The sequence below is a fragment of the Camelina sativa genome, chromosome 14 (assembly GCF_000633955.1).
Source record: "Camelina sativa cultivar DH55 chromosome 14, Cs, whole genome shotgun sequence".
Lineage (NCBI taxonomy): Eukaryota > Viridiplantae > Streptophyta > Magnoliopsida > Brassicales > Brassicaceae > Camelina > Camelina sativa.
In genome coordinates, this window is record NC_025698.1 from 25,900,893 (window position 1) to 25,915,885 (window position 14,993).

Below are 14,993 nucleotides of genomic sequence, written 5' to 3' on the forward strand. Positions count from 1 at the left end.
CTCTGCAATACAAATAGTTTTATTTTATCAAGCCAAGTACTCGAGCCTCTTGTGTTAGTAGATTCCCATCTAATCGTCACCAATATATTTCTCATCCACCAGATCTCCTCAATGCCAATCATAACTTGTCGCCAATATTTGGCCCAAAGCATATAAAAACTCGACATCTCTACCCAACAGGGGTCAAACTGGGGCAACCATAATTCCATCACACAAACAATATAAACATGAACAGGAGCAACAATTTGGTCGGATTGGAAAAGTGCTAGCACATCATCAAATCCAAGATTAATATCTCTAGTTTTGAATTTTAACACCGTTTCCCGAATACTAAAGGGGATAAGGATCAAAAGGGAGAGAATAATAGCACCGATAGTGTGGAGAATTATTTGTCTTGTTGAGCAAGGAGGAACCAAAAAGCCAATCTCCGACACAATCATAAGATGACTTCCGTTTATGTGACCAATCCCCGACACAACCATGAGATGACTTCCGTTTAAATGACCAATCCATAATCGTATTCCATCATCTTCAATTTTGTAAATTGAACCTCCTGGATCCCAGATATGGGTTTGGAAACCTTTTATCAAATTAGAGAAATTGAAGATATGATCATGGTCTTGATGATGTTGGAGACCAAAGGAATCAGAATTGTAACACAGGAAGCCGCCTAGAATTATCCTTGGCGGAAAGACACCGATCTTGTTCCGACTACAATGCCGGTTGTTGATTGGAAGAAAACACTCTCCAAACGAGAGAAGGGCGATGAGATATTGAATCAATAACAAGAATCGGCTAGCCATATGAATCACTTTTGCCGATGTTATTGGTTTATATTAAAAAAAAAAAAAATAGAAAATTGAAAACTAAGGAAAACAGGAAAGGGGGGTCGACGCCAGAGAAGCCAGCGCCGGCCGTGGTCTGAATAGGAGAGGTTTTGGCCGGAAAAGTTGCTTTGGGGGAATCACCTCCGAGAAAAAAAACGGTTGAGACTCCGAGAGTATTCTTGAGATACCTAAGTGCATTTTTTTTGTTGGTTTAGGAAATGTTACGAAAAAAATTAGAAAAACTATAAGATGAATGGAAGGAATGAATATCGAAAAGTTAAAAAAAAAAACAAAAAAAAAATTGTCCTAAGTATTTTTAAAATAAGATACGGATGATTAATATTGTTGGACCTTAAAATAAAAGGCCCAATAAGGAGCGTTAAGTTGTCTTGTTTTTTTTTGAACGTGAGAGGCTTATTCCAACGGTCCGTCAAATTAACTGCGACGTTCGGCCGTCTCCGCTAACTGAATTATGGCGCGAAAAGTTTTGAAGAAAGCAGGTGATGAGTCATCACTGATGACACGTGAAGTCACCTAAATCTGACGGTAAGTTTTGAAAAATTCGAAATACTCGAAAACTGAAAGATTGGAAATGAATTGGACTGGGAGATGAGATGGAGCGGCTGGTTAACATGAGGCATATCTACTATTATACTTTACCCGAATGCCCAACATTCCCCCACTTGTTGAAAAAACCTTAAATTATAGATGAAATTAACAATATCAAAGAAACTTTCAAACTTTAAATATCTCTCAAGACGTTAAAAATAAATTATACAATCACTTACTTATCTGTTGGTCAAAGCCAAGACCTTTATAGTCCATTGAACGAACGATTGCATGATTAGGTGACCATAATTTCAAAGCATCGTAATATGAATCCGAATAAATGACCAAACACATCGCTGTTGCTATATAAAGGAGCGTGACGAAACATCAAAATGTCAGATCCAAAACCGAAACCGAATCCCAAGGAGTATACTTCAGGTGGAAGTGGAACCATGACTCATGAGTTTTGGGAGACTCAACCTGTTGTGCAGTTCGAGGATATGGGAGACACGACTTTGCCTGAAGGCCCAATTGAGCCACCAACTTTGGTATCTGAGGTCAAGCAGGAGCCGTACAACTTTCATGAAGACTATGAATGGATCGCATGTGATATGAAATCTGATGACATGTGCTCAGAGGTCTACAACTTTTTCAAAGTTCACTATGCTGATAAACCTAACTTGAAGGTCCATCCCTCGAAGGAGTGGCTGATGTGGGCATTGTGTCCACCTGGTTATTACCAGAACTGGCATGTTGGAGTCCGTGCCAAGGCCACTAAAAAGCTCGTTGCTTTCATCAGTGGGGTGCCAGCAAGAATCAGGGTGCGTGATGAGGTTGTTCGCATGGCTAATATAAATTTCTTGTGTATCGACAAGTCTCTCAGGTCTAGGAGACTTGCTCCTATCCTGATCATGGAGGTGACTAGAAGGGTCCGCTTGAAGAATATATGGCAAGCCGCTTATCCCTCACGTGATGTAGTCTCTAGACCAGTCACCACCTGCCAATACTGGGGCAGAATGTTGAACCCGAAGAAGCTAATTGATGTTGGATATGCAGCCCTTGGTGAAAGAATGACTATGTCCAGGACCGTCAAACTTTACAAAGTACCAGATGCACCGAGCACTCCTGGGTTTAGGGAAATGGAACTATCTGATTGCTTTGGTGTCACAGAGTTGCTCAGGAACTACCTTCGCCAGTTTGGAGTTGCGGCTTGCTTTGATTCAGAAGATGTCATGCGCTGGTTTCTCCCGAGAAAAGATGTCATCCACACTTACTTGGTAGTAAGCCCCGAAACTTATGATGTCACGGACTTCTGCAGCTTCTACACTGTTCCTTTCACTATCTCCAACTCTGCCTCTCGTAACCCGGAAAACACAACAGTTCAATGTGCTTATTCTTACTACAATGTCGTGACACAGACCTCACTTCCCAAGCTGATGAATGATGTGCTAACCGTCTCTAAGCAAAAAGGTGTCGATATTTTCTATGCATTGGACGTGATGCAGAATGCGAGTTTCTTCACAGAATTGAAGTTTTGTCGATCAGAGGGTGCTCTTCTTCACTACCATCTCTATAACTACCGTTTGGGAAGTTCATTGACGCCATCAGAAGTTGGCCTTGTTCTCTGGTAAGCTTGATCCCACTACTATCTCTATAACTACCGTTTGGGAAGTGCATTGAAGCCATCACAAGTGAAGTCGGGCTTGCTCTCTCGTAAGCTTGATCTAATATACTATTAAATAATTGGCATCTCTTATATGTATCTATTATATACTATTAAATAATTGGCATCTCATATTGTTGGCAAAAGAAGGAAAGTTTAGAGCCTTTTTATTTGTTTGCATGTCTACAAAGTCAAAATAATGTTTCTGCGTTTTTCCTCTGAACTATCAACACAAACAACAAAATTTGCCTCAGATTTGTTTTTGGAACTTTAAGGTAGTGAAACTGATGCTTTTTATCAATAACATATTGGCACATCAAAATATTGTAATGGTAAAAAAGTGTAACAAAACTTCCCAAAGTTTTAGAGAAAATACAAAAGCAAATCTTGGAAGCAATTGGAAACCAATATATATACTTTTAATGTTACCATTGATGTAATAGTTCTCCAGTCTCCACCAAGCTTACCTAATAGTACAAGTTAGCCCAGTTTCTTGACCAAGAAGACAAGTATCAAAGGATCAAAATTCTGAAACACTATTTGCTATGAGAAGAGAGAATTAACGGGAAGCAGATACAGAGCTCCTTGACTCTCTCTTATGTGGCAGTTTTTGGCGAGATTGCCTTTTTTACAGGTGGAAGTGAGGGAACACTAGTAAAAGAATTGTTTTACCTCCTGAATACCTTAAAAAACACTTTTCAGTGGGTCAACACCATACTTGTTGACAGGAAGCTCGTGGACGTGAGAACTGACAACAAACACATTTAGTTCAGCAGAAGAAGATGTGACATTCAACAGTTTAGAGCAAACCAAATAGACCAATCGATGAAATCCCTGCTAAACCCATTTGATATGACATCCTAAAAGAGAGTTCTGCAATTAAAGATGAAGTAGTAGTTTAGCACCTGATGCTCCAAGAGTGTCTCTATTAGAGACTCTCTCTCTATGGTAAAGAGCGAGAATTTTTTTTTGACTCATATGATGCTTGAGGTAGTAGAAAATGAAGACCGACCATCAATATTGCCAGAGTTGCTCTCTCCATGTACAGAGTGTAGAGATGAGAGAGACTTGTTTCCAATGAGCCAAAATAGTTTTTTTTTTTACTACATCTCTGGTCTGAGGTGAATACCATATGCGCTTTCACAGCTTATTCATTATCCTTGATAGGTTCCAAGGCAGCCATAGCCTTGGAGTAAAAAAAAAGTGTGAGTGTATGGGGTAAATTTGGACTTCTGGCGATAAGCTGATTAGTGTACTAATCTTCTTTAATTAAAAGTGAAAAAAAAAAAAATTGTATACGCTGAAAAATATAATAATCGTTATAACTTTTGTTAATAGACCGATGGTACTTCTGATAAAAAACACAAAACTACTTTTCTTTTTATTCTCTCTCTAAAAGCGACTCTTCAAAAACCACATTGTTTGTCATTGTTACCGACCGGCGCCGGCTTCTTTGGCGTCGGTCGGCTCTTTCCCTTCTTTTACTTTGCATAGATACTATAGATTTTTAGTAACACTGGCCAATGGTTTCCCAAACTATTTGGTTGATTTCAGACATCCAATTTATTGTCTTTATCTCTATTTGCGAGAGTTTCATTCCGACCACAATCCGAGAAGATCTTCGGAGTAGTGTCGGCACCTTTCCGCTGAAGATCGTTTTTGGCGGCGTCCTTAGGTTCATGATTGGAATCGTTCCTCATTAACATCGTCAAAAAGTCAACTCCATCGTGAGTTTTATCAAATTGAGAAACAATTTTCAATCTCAGATCTGGGATCCAGGCTTATCAACTTTTGGATTAGAAGACTAGGAGATAAAACTCCAGTCAGATCGCATCACTAAACTTTGGCATTATTTCTTCTTGGCGGGTTTATCTAGCAGCGGAGGACATGGTGATCTGGATATGATGATGGTTTTGTTAACAAATCCATGGCTGGGTTTGTCTTTGTTTTGGGTCTCCACAACATTGGCCGACGTCACTTTGATTCTTGCTGTTAGAGATTTATTTCCTCTCTACAGAGGCACAAGTGTCTGTGAGATGATCTTGTGGTTTATTCACGGTGTTGGTATACATGACCTCTCGATATGATGGTCATAATTGTTGTGACTATCTTCAGCGACGTCTTTGGTCTCAGATGTATAATAAGATGGGATTATACCAGTAGCAAGTAAAATTTTCTAATACACACAAGGACACCGATATAGACTAATTGGTATCAGATTGTCGGGATTTCAAAGAAAAATTTCAGAAGCAACGGGCTTTGTTTATGTGGTGAGGAGTTTTAAACAAAGAATGCCAAGAAGGCATAAACATCACATTGAAGTAAGATGACTTATAAAGTAGGAACATACCATGTTTAATAACATGATAGCGGCTTACCCGGAAGGAAGCATCGTCAAATTCACTTTGTCATGCTTGTTATCTTCATTATATGGCACATATTTCTGCTTATGTATTAAATTGTTTTCTGAAGTTTTGTATTGGTCTTGTATCTGCTATAATACTCCATTGATTAATGAGAGATATTGGAAGGAAAAAAGAACAGATGGTACTTTTTCCTAGAAATATCACCTGTATTTGAAGACAAACAAACTCGTACAAAATTATTCTTCTTCTCTATTGCTTTAAGATTTATAAATTTGTTAAAGAGTAAAAGTTAAAATGTCCCCATGATCACCATGATATCGATCGAGATATGATGATTGTTTAAAACGTACCCACACTCTCCGCCTTCCACCAACGGACTCTCAGAATATTTATAGTCAGCTCAGACGTTGAAGTACCACTGCTCCCAGTGATTAAAATTACTAACTTTCTTGTCGGGCATGAAATTATGAGCCGATCGCATGTTCACAACCCAAGTTCCCTTCTTTTTGGATGATTTGAGTGTCATTTCTTCGAAGCAATGAACTCTGATCCGATGACCAACCTCAGCAGCAATTATTAATGCCCCCACAAAATTAATTTTCTGAGACATGCAATTTGAATATATATATATATATATATATATTAAGGATCTACATAAAAGGAAAACAGATTTGATCAATTTGAATATATATATATATATATATATTAAGGATCTACATAAAAGGAAAACAGATTTGATCACAGATCATCATCTCCATCGTATCATCTAACAGCTTCAATCACAAATCATATCATCTAATCTCCGCTGTCAACGTTTTCTATTTATTGTGTATATTTTGTTTTCCTTACATAGTCTTATAGTCTCTGTATAAGAACGATGTAATTCATGTCAATAAGATACATTCAGCTTTACATTTCTTTATGGTATCAGAGCTTAGAGATACCTAGACCTCAAAGTTTTTTTTTTTTTCTTTCTTTTCTCTTTTGTTCTTCTCCTGCTTCAAATCTCTCTTAATCATGTCTCTTTCCAATGAATCCCCTGTTCCTACAGACGAAAATGTCTCTGCTGAAACTGTCCCGACAAATCCTACCTCTCTTCTTCATGTCAATATGACAAATGTTACTAAGCTCACCACTACCAACTATCTCATGTGGAGTAGACAAGTTCATGCTCTCTTTGATGGGTATGACTTGGCTGCTTATCTTGATGGTTCCAAGCAGTACCCAGATGCCACAATCAATGTCAATGGTGTCAGCTCTCCCAATCCAGCGTTTGCTCATTGTCAACGTCAAGACAAACTCTTGTACAACGCCCTCCTTGGTGCTATTTCAGTGTCTGTTCAGCCACTGCTCTCCCGTGCCAACTCTGCCGCTGAGATCTGGAGCACCCTTGCTTCCACTTATGCCAAGCCTAGCCGTGGTCACATCCGTCAAATCAAGCTCCAGCTCAAACAATGGAAGAAAGCCAACAAACCCATTGATGTGTACGTCCAAGGTCTCACCACCCGTTTCGATGAACTTGCTCTTCTTGGGAAATCACTTGACCATGAAGATCAAGTCGAGATCATCCTTGAAGGTTTGCCCGATGAATACAAATCCATTGTTGACCAAGTGGAAGGTCGTGACACACCACCAACGTTGACGGAGCTCCATGAAAAGCTTATCAACCATGAGTCAAAGCTTTTGTCGACTCAACCACTTCTACCAACACCTGTGAGTGCCAATCCTGCAGTCCACCAGCGCACCACCAACCACGGCAACCGTTTCAACAAACCCAATCAGCGCAACACCAACTGGACTCCTTCCCCACGTCACTCACATGACTCCAGGTCGCCTCGTCCGTACCTTGGCCGCTGTCAAATTTGTGGCATCACAGGCCACAGTGCACGACGTTGCCCACAACTGTCAATGCCGCAGCTCCCACCTGCATCTCCTACACCTTGGCAACCACGAGCCCATTTCACTACTGCAAACCCTGCTGCTGCCAACCCTTGGGTATTTGATTCCGGTGCTACGCACCACATCTCCTCTGATCTTGCCAATCTCAGTCTCCATCAGCCATACACCGGTGGGGAACAAGTGGTAATTGGTGATGGTAAAGGTCTCTCGATCACTCACACTGGTTCGACTTCTCTCTCTACTCAAACCAGACCTCTCTCACTCAATGATGTTCTTTATGTACCTGATATGAAAAAGAATCTGATTTCAGTATATCGTTTATGCAATGCTAACCAGGTTTCCGTTGAATTTGCCCCGGCTTCCTTTCAGGTGAAGGATCTGAGTACGGGGACCCCGTTGCTCCAAGGACGAACTAACAATGAGCTCTATGAGTGGCCCCTTGCGTCTTCTCCAGTTTTTGCTTTTTCAACCTCTACAATAAACCTCAAGGCTGATGCTTTGACTTGGCATTCTCGCCTTGGTCACCCGTCAATTTCTATTTTGCAAAGAATGCTTTCTAGTTTTCATTTACCTATTTCTGATTCCCTGTCCAAGCCACTCTGTTGCAGTGATTGCTTATCTAATAAAAGTCACAAATTATCTTTTTCTCAAACCTCCATCACCTCTTCTCGCCCTCTTGAATATTTGTTCACAGATGTCTGGACTTCTCCTCTCCTCTCTATTGACCACTTTAAATATTATCTTCTCATTGTAGACCATTTCACTCGTTATACTTGGTTCTACCCTCTTCATAAAAAATCTCAAGTGCGTGAAACTTTTATCAAATTCACTTCTCTTGTTGAAAATCGTTTTTCTTCAAGAATCGGGACTCTTTTCTCTGAAAATGGAGGAGAGTTCATTGCTCTTCGCCCATTTCTATCCACCCATGGTATCAGTCATCTAACCTCACCTCCTCACACTCCAGAGCACAATGGCTTGGCTGAACGACGACATCGTCACATTGTTGAAACAGGCCTCGCTCTACTCACCCATTCTGATATTCCAACAACCTATTGGTCTTATGCCTTTACTATTGCTGTCTTCCTCATAAACAGAATGCCCACTCCAACTCTCTCTTTCGAATCCCCATTTTTCAAACTGTTCGGCCAACTCCCAAATTATAACAAGCTCAAAGTTTTTGGTTCTCTTTGTTTCCCCTGGCTAAAACCTTACAACACCCATAAACTGCAACCAAAATCCCTTCCCTGTATCTTCTTAGGCTACTCCTTAACTCAGAGTGCCTACATTTGTCTTGAACCAAAATCCAGCCGCATCTATGTTTCTCGACATGTTGTGTTTGATGAATCAAAATTCCCTTTCAAATATCTTTCTATGTCCTCTTCCGTTCCTGTGGAACAATCAAACTTATCCCCTTCATGGATCCCTCCAATTACAGTGGTTCCTTCTTCTTCTCCGCCACTCACAGCAGCTCCGCCGTCGTCCCTGGAACCAACTCCGGTGACTCCGCGCTCGGCCTCTTCACCACCGTCAGGACAACCGACAACTTCAACGGCAACACCCACACCATCACCGCCAGTCTCTGTTCACGCTCCGTCTCGCCTGCAACAACACCGACACATCACCATTCATCATCATCGACATCTCTTGATCTCTCTAAGCAGGCCCAAACAACATCTTCTCCCAATTCGGCCCAATCAAAAAGCCCACAGGCATCTTCTTCACCAGCCCGTGAATCCACTAATGATGCCACGTCCCAATCTTCGTCTCCTTCTCCGATCGTTGTTCCCCAACCGGAACCAGAACCTCAACCTACCAACAATCACCCCATGAAGACTCGAGCCAAGAATCACATCACCAAACCTAATCGAAAATTTGGCCTTCACTCGACTCTTACTTCTCCATCTGCTAATGAACCTCGGACCGTCACGCAAGCACTCCGTGATCCACATTGGCGCAACTCTATGTCTGATGAATTTAACTCCCAGCTGCGTTATCACACTTGGGATCTGGTACCGCCGCATCCTTCATATAATGTTATTGATACCAAGTGGATTTTTCGCACCAAATTTCTTCCCGATGGCAGTGTTGATAAATATAAATCGAGGCTGGTTGCAAAGGGTTACAATCAGCAAGAAGGAGTTGATTTCCAGGAAACGTTCAGTCCGGTCATCAAAACCACCACACTTCGAACCGTTCTCGACGTTGCAGTCTCCAAATCATGGCCTCTACGTCAAATTGATGTTAATAACGCCTTTCTCCAAGGTAACCTCGATGAAGATGTGTATGTTTCTCAACCAGAAGGGTTTGTTGATCCTGATCATCCGGATTATGTATGTCATTTGAGAAAAGCTTTATACGGCCTCAAACAAGCTCCTCGCGCTTGGTATATGGAGCTTAAACAATATCTTGTAAGTGTTGGTTTTCACAACTCTCTCTCCGACACATCATTGTTTGTTCTTCGTCACAATGGTCTCTTGGTCTATGTCTTGGTATATGTGGACGATATCATTGTCACAGGGAACAATGATGCGGTTGTTGAACGGATTCTACAAAATTTGGGCACACGCTTCTCTGTCAAAGATATGGGTGAACTTTCTTATTTCTTAGGTATTGAAGCAATCCGAACAGAGCATGGTCTTCACTTGAATCAGAGAAAGTATGTCTTAGATCTTTTGCTGAAGATGAAAATGCAGGATGCAAAACCAGTCACCACACCAATGGCAACCAGTCCGAAACTCACATTATCAGGTGAACCACACTCCAATCCAACTGAGTTTCGACAATTGGTGGGTAGTCTCCAATACCTTGCATTTACTCGCCCAGATATTGCGTATAATGTAAATCGCTTGTCACAGTTCATGCACTCTCCAACTATCGATCACTGGCAAGCAGCAAAAAGAGTGATACGGTATCTTGCTGGCACAAGTTCCTATGGTCTATATTTTCGTAAAGGCAATCCTTTGAGTTTACATGGTTTCTCCGACGCCGATTGGGCAGGCGATGTCACTGACTGCGTCTCCACAAATGCCTAGGTCATATATCTTGGTAGTCACCCGATCTCATGGTCATCTAAGAAGCAGAAGGGCGTCGTGAGGTCTTCAACCGAAGCAGAATATAGAGCCGTAGCCAATGCCGCATCTGAAATCATATGGATATGCTCTCTTCTCTCTGAACTTGGTCTGCAGCAACATACCGCTCCAACTCTCTATTGTGACAATATTGGAGCCACTTATCTATGTGCAAATCCAGTCTTCCACTCCAGAATGAAGCACATCGCCATCGACTACCACTTTATTCGTGAGCTGATTCAAACGGAAAACTTCGTGTCTCACATGTCTCCAGAAAAGACCAACTTGCAGATGCTCTAACAAAGCCTCTCCCTCGTGCAATCTTTCATCACTTGCGCAACAAGATTGGAGTCACCTTAGTCCCTCCATCTTGAGGGGGCGTATTAAGGATCTACATAAAAGGAAAACAGATTTGATCACAGATCATCATCTCCATCGTATCATCTAACAGCTTCAATCACAAATCATATCATCTAATCTCCGCTGTCAACGTTTTCTATTTATTGTGTATATTTTGTTTTCCTTACATAGTCTTATAGTCTCTGTATAAGAACGATGTAATTCCTGTCAATAAGATACATTCAGCTTTACACTTCTTTAATATATATATATATATATATATATATATATATATATTGTAGGGATTAGAGCATTTTTCAGGGACTTATGCTCGAGAACTTTGCAAAAAAGTCGCATTCAGATTCTAAAGCAGAACATTGTTTTAATCTTATGCAACTTAGAAAAGATCTTTCCACCATCATTCTTTGATGTGATGGAGCACTTGCCTATACATCTTCTATATGAAGCAGAATTGGGAGGTCCTGTACAGTATAGGTGGATATATCCTTTTGAAAGGTTTTTCAAAAAGTTGAAAGGAAAAGTAAAGAACAAAATATTTACGGCAGGATCAATTGTTGAATCATATATCAATGACGATATTGCTTATTTCTCAGAGCACTACTTTGTCGATCATATACAAACAAAGTCACGGTAATTAAATGCATATATAATTAAGTAGATTGAAGATAACCAAAGTAAATCATTAATTTGAATTAACTCATTTGATCAGGTTAACAAGATTCAACGACGGTGAAGTCCCTGCGTTTCATGTCCCTGGAGTACCTAATATATTTACTCATGTCGGTCGTCCAAGTGGGGAAATGCATGACATATGGCTTTCAGAGAGAGACTATCAATGTGCCCATGCATATGTTTTACGAAATTGTGACTATTTTCAACCAATTGAGAGGTATATAAAAAAGACTCTCAACTTACATTTTCATTTAGAAAATCCACAATTATTTTATATATATATATATATATATATATATTGCTTTGTTAGTATGTTCGAGGATTCTTTTTCTACAAAATATCCAGGATTGACCAAAAAAAAACTCTCCACGAAACGAGCTGAAGAATTTCATGTGTGGGTGAAAGATTATGTATGTCTACACAACTTGCAAAACTTATTAATGCATTTATTTATACTTTATGTATAAATAGAAACAGATGTTTTTATGTAAATGCATGTTATATACTGGAACGCCACAAATCCATTCCCTACTTGGGTTCAAGAGATAGTGCATGGACTTTTGCATAAGGTCAAAACTTGGCCAATGTACTATACAAGAGGCTATGTGTTTCATATGCAGACTCACGGTGCTGGACGGAAGACATGTAACTATGGTGTATGTGCTACTAGTGAAAATTACACTGATGCATCTGATGGCGCGGATTTATACGGGAACATAACTGATATCATAGAACTTGAGTATGAGGGGATGGTAAACTTGAAGATCACACTTTTTAAGTGTAAGTGGTATGATCATGTTCTCGGTAGAAGCACTCGGAAGAGCAATAGTGGTGTTGCAGACGTGAACTCATCGAGGAAATACAATAAATATGAACCATTTATTTTAAGTACGTAAAGACTCCATATAATTTAGATATTTACACATAAATGTAACTATCCATACTAAATTATGATTTTGCAAACAACACTTCAAGCGGATCAAGTTTGCTATATTCCGTATCTATACATAAAGAAACCAAAGCGGGAGTGACTCAGTGTTCTAAAAGTAAATCCTAGAGGAAACATTTCAGGAGAGTACGAAAACAACGAACCGACTCTATTGCAAACAGAAACTGATGATATTGTATTGATAACTACAATTGAAGATCTCATAGTCGACAATTTGGTAGAAGAAGCTAATCCAGTAAAGCTTGATTATGATGTTAGAGATGCGGATCCAGAAAATGAATTCCTGTGTAATTTATCTTCTTCTGATGATGAAGAAGAAGACGAAGATCCATATGCTTATTATGTTTAATATATATATCATTATGATTAATATATTACAGATATCAGTATTTAAACCCAAATAAATTATATTTGTAATTTGTAATTTAAATTAATTTTCAATAAGTATTAATTTTTACCAAAATAATTTAAATTTGTAATTATAATTTTTACCAAAATAATAAACTAATTACCTAATTAAGGCCTAAATATTAATACGTAGCCCACTTACCTAATTAAGGCCTAATTAATACTTAGCTCACACCTAACTAAGCCCACTAACCACTAACCACTAACAACTAACATCTACGAAACTCTAGTCTCACTTATCAAACCATTAACCTCGCAGACTCGAAACATCTCAACTCTTCCTCGACTCTAGTCTCTCAAACCCTACTCTCTCGATCTTTTCATCTGAATTCTCTCTATCTTCGAATCTATCAGTCTCTCTATCAATCACCAACAAGATGCCAAATCGAGAAACAAAGAGGAAAGTTGCTCCTAACATTGCTCAGAGACCGAGAGGGGCAACACCAAAGCGACGGCCTAACACTCTGCCCAGTCAGTACAACTTCACGCCGACGGTCCAAGATCCTCCTCCTCCTCTCCAAACGCCTGAAATACAAGTCGCCAATTTGCAACGTCAATCATCAGCAGCCCAGATCCAGAACTATCCTCCGCCACAACAACTTTTTCAGAACTCATTTACACACCCACCTCCACCCGAACTACACCGGACTCCTTCAGAAGAAGTCAACTTCAATCCACAGATTCATGTCGGTCTTCAGGATGACCCTCCGCCTTCTCTAGTCCGACCCTCTCAAACTCGATCGCATCCATCGCATCCTTTGTCTCAAGGGAACAACTTCGAAGATTCATCTTCTCCGGTGTTGCCGGAACTCCAGGAGGACCTGTTGCGTGCTCTAAATGCACTGATTCTGGTTCCAAACAGGGATAAGTTCACGACCGTCCTCTCTCCCGCACCTATACCGAACACCCAATGGTATGATTTTTCCTCTTCTCATGTATTGTAATGGTGTTTTGTGAATGTTAGAAGAGAAATTGGTGAGTTAATGTTTTGCAATGGTGTTTTTTGTCTTGTGCGTATGCGTAGTGTTTCTTTCTAGAAACTGATGCCTCTTTTATTGATCTCATTTCTTTTGGTTCATGTGTATGGAGGTTACTCGTACGTATGCGTATTGTTTCTTTTGCAATGGTGTCTTTTGCAATGGTGTTTTTTGTCTTGTGCGTATGCGTATTGTTTCTCTTGCAATGGTGTTTTTTTTGTCTTGTGTGTATGCTTATTGTTTCTTTTGGTTCATGTGTTTGGAGCTTTGAAGTAACCTACTTACTTGTTTTATTGGTTCATGTGTATGGAGGTTTACCCGTGACAAAGGATCGAAACTTGTTCGGAAGATTACAAAAATTCTTCTAAACTAATTTGAAGGTCCCTACTACAGCTGGACATGTGTGCCGCGGGACAAACAAGAAAGATACTTCCTTGAGTTCGCGGTAAGGATTTATGTCACATAGCCTTCATACATAGCTTTACATGTCTTCTTTTCACTCACAATAGCTTCTTTTTTTCTCTAGAAAACCCACACATGGGATCCTTTGATAACCGGGACTGTTCAAGCTTATTTTGAGGAAATCTGTCAAAAGCGGATCAAAGACATGGTTAACACTGTGAGGACTAGTCGAGTTCAACCAAACTGGATTGGAAACACTCTCTAGAAAACGATGGAGGATTACTGGGACACTGAAGAAGCACAACAAAGGAGTAAAACCTACTCTGATGCCCGTATGTCTGACCGTAACGGCCTAGGTCCTCACGTCCACCTCTCAGGGCCAAATTCGTATCGACAGCTTCAAGACGAAATGGTTAAGTAGCTGTTATTTTTCCACTTTCAATTCTTACATAGTTGTTATTTTTTAGTTAATCTCTCGTTCTTTGCTAACATTGCTGGTTGAGGAATTGGGAAGAGAAGTCCGACTTGGTGAGGTTTTTATCAAGGCACATACGAAGCCTGATGGTACATATGTTGATCGGAAGGCAGAGAAGATTGCAGAAACATATGAGAAGACTGTTCAAGAGAGGTTGTCTCAGCTCGAGGCAAAGTCTTTTGTTGTGTCAGATGGACAATCACGGCCACATGACCTCACAACAGAAGAATATACAGAAATTTTCCATGAGGTTACTTTTTTTAAAACCAATACACATTTATAGTCTTGGGGTTTAACTTTTTATCCTCTAATCTTAACTTTTCTCTTATTTCCAAGTCCATTGAGAATGATTCAAGAGGAACACCTTATGGAGTTGGA

At 40.0% G+C, this 14,993-nt stretch overlaps 3 protein-coding genes across 3 annotated transcripts; all 3 read left to right on the forward strand.

The window, feature by feature from the left end:
• Positions 1,764 to 3,193, forward strand: LOC104742488 (glycylpeptide N-tetradecanoyltransferase 1-like). Its single transcript, XM_010463502.2, has one exon. It carries the CDS (start codon positions 1,769 to 1,771, stop codon positions 3,005 to 3,007), a length of 1,239 nt encoding a protein of 412 aa, XP_010461804.2. The 5' UTR covers positions 1,764 to 1,768; the 3' UTR covers positions 3,008 to 3,193.
• LOC104742489 lies at positions 6,115 to 7,738 on the forward strand. Its single transcript, XM_010463503.1, has 2 exons — positions 6,115 to 7,527; positions 7,674 to 7,738. Exons 1-2 carry the CDS (start codon positions 6,423 to 6,425, stop codon positions 7,718 to 7,720), a joined length of 1,152 nt encoding a protein of 383 aa, XP_010461805.1. The 5' UTR covers positions 6,115 to 6,422; the 3' UTR covers positions 7,721 to 7,738.
• On the forward strand, positions 13,139 to 13,705 carry LOC104743987 (leucine-rich repeat extensin-like protein 2). The gene has a single exon (XM_010465018.1). It carries the CDS (start codon positions 13,139 to 13,141, stop codon positions 13,703 to 13,705), a length of 567 nt encoding a protein of 188 aa, XP_010463320.1.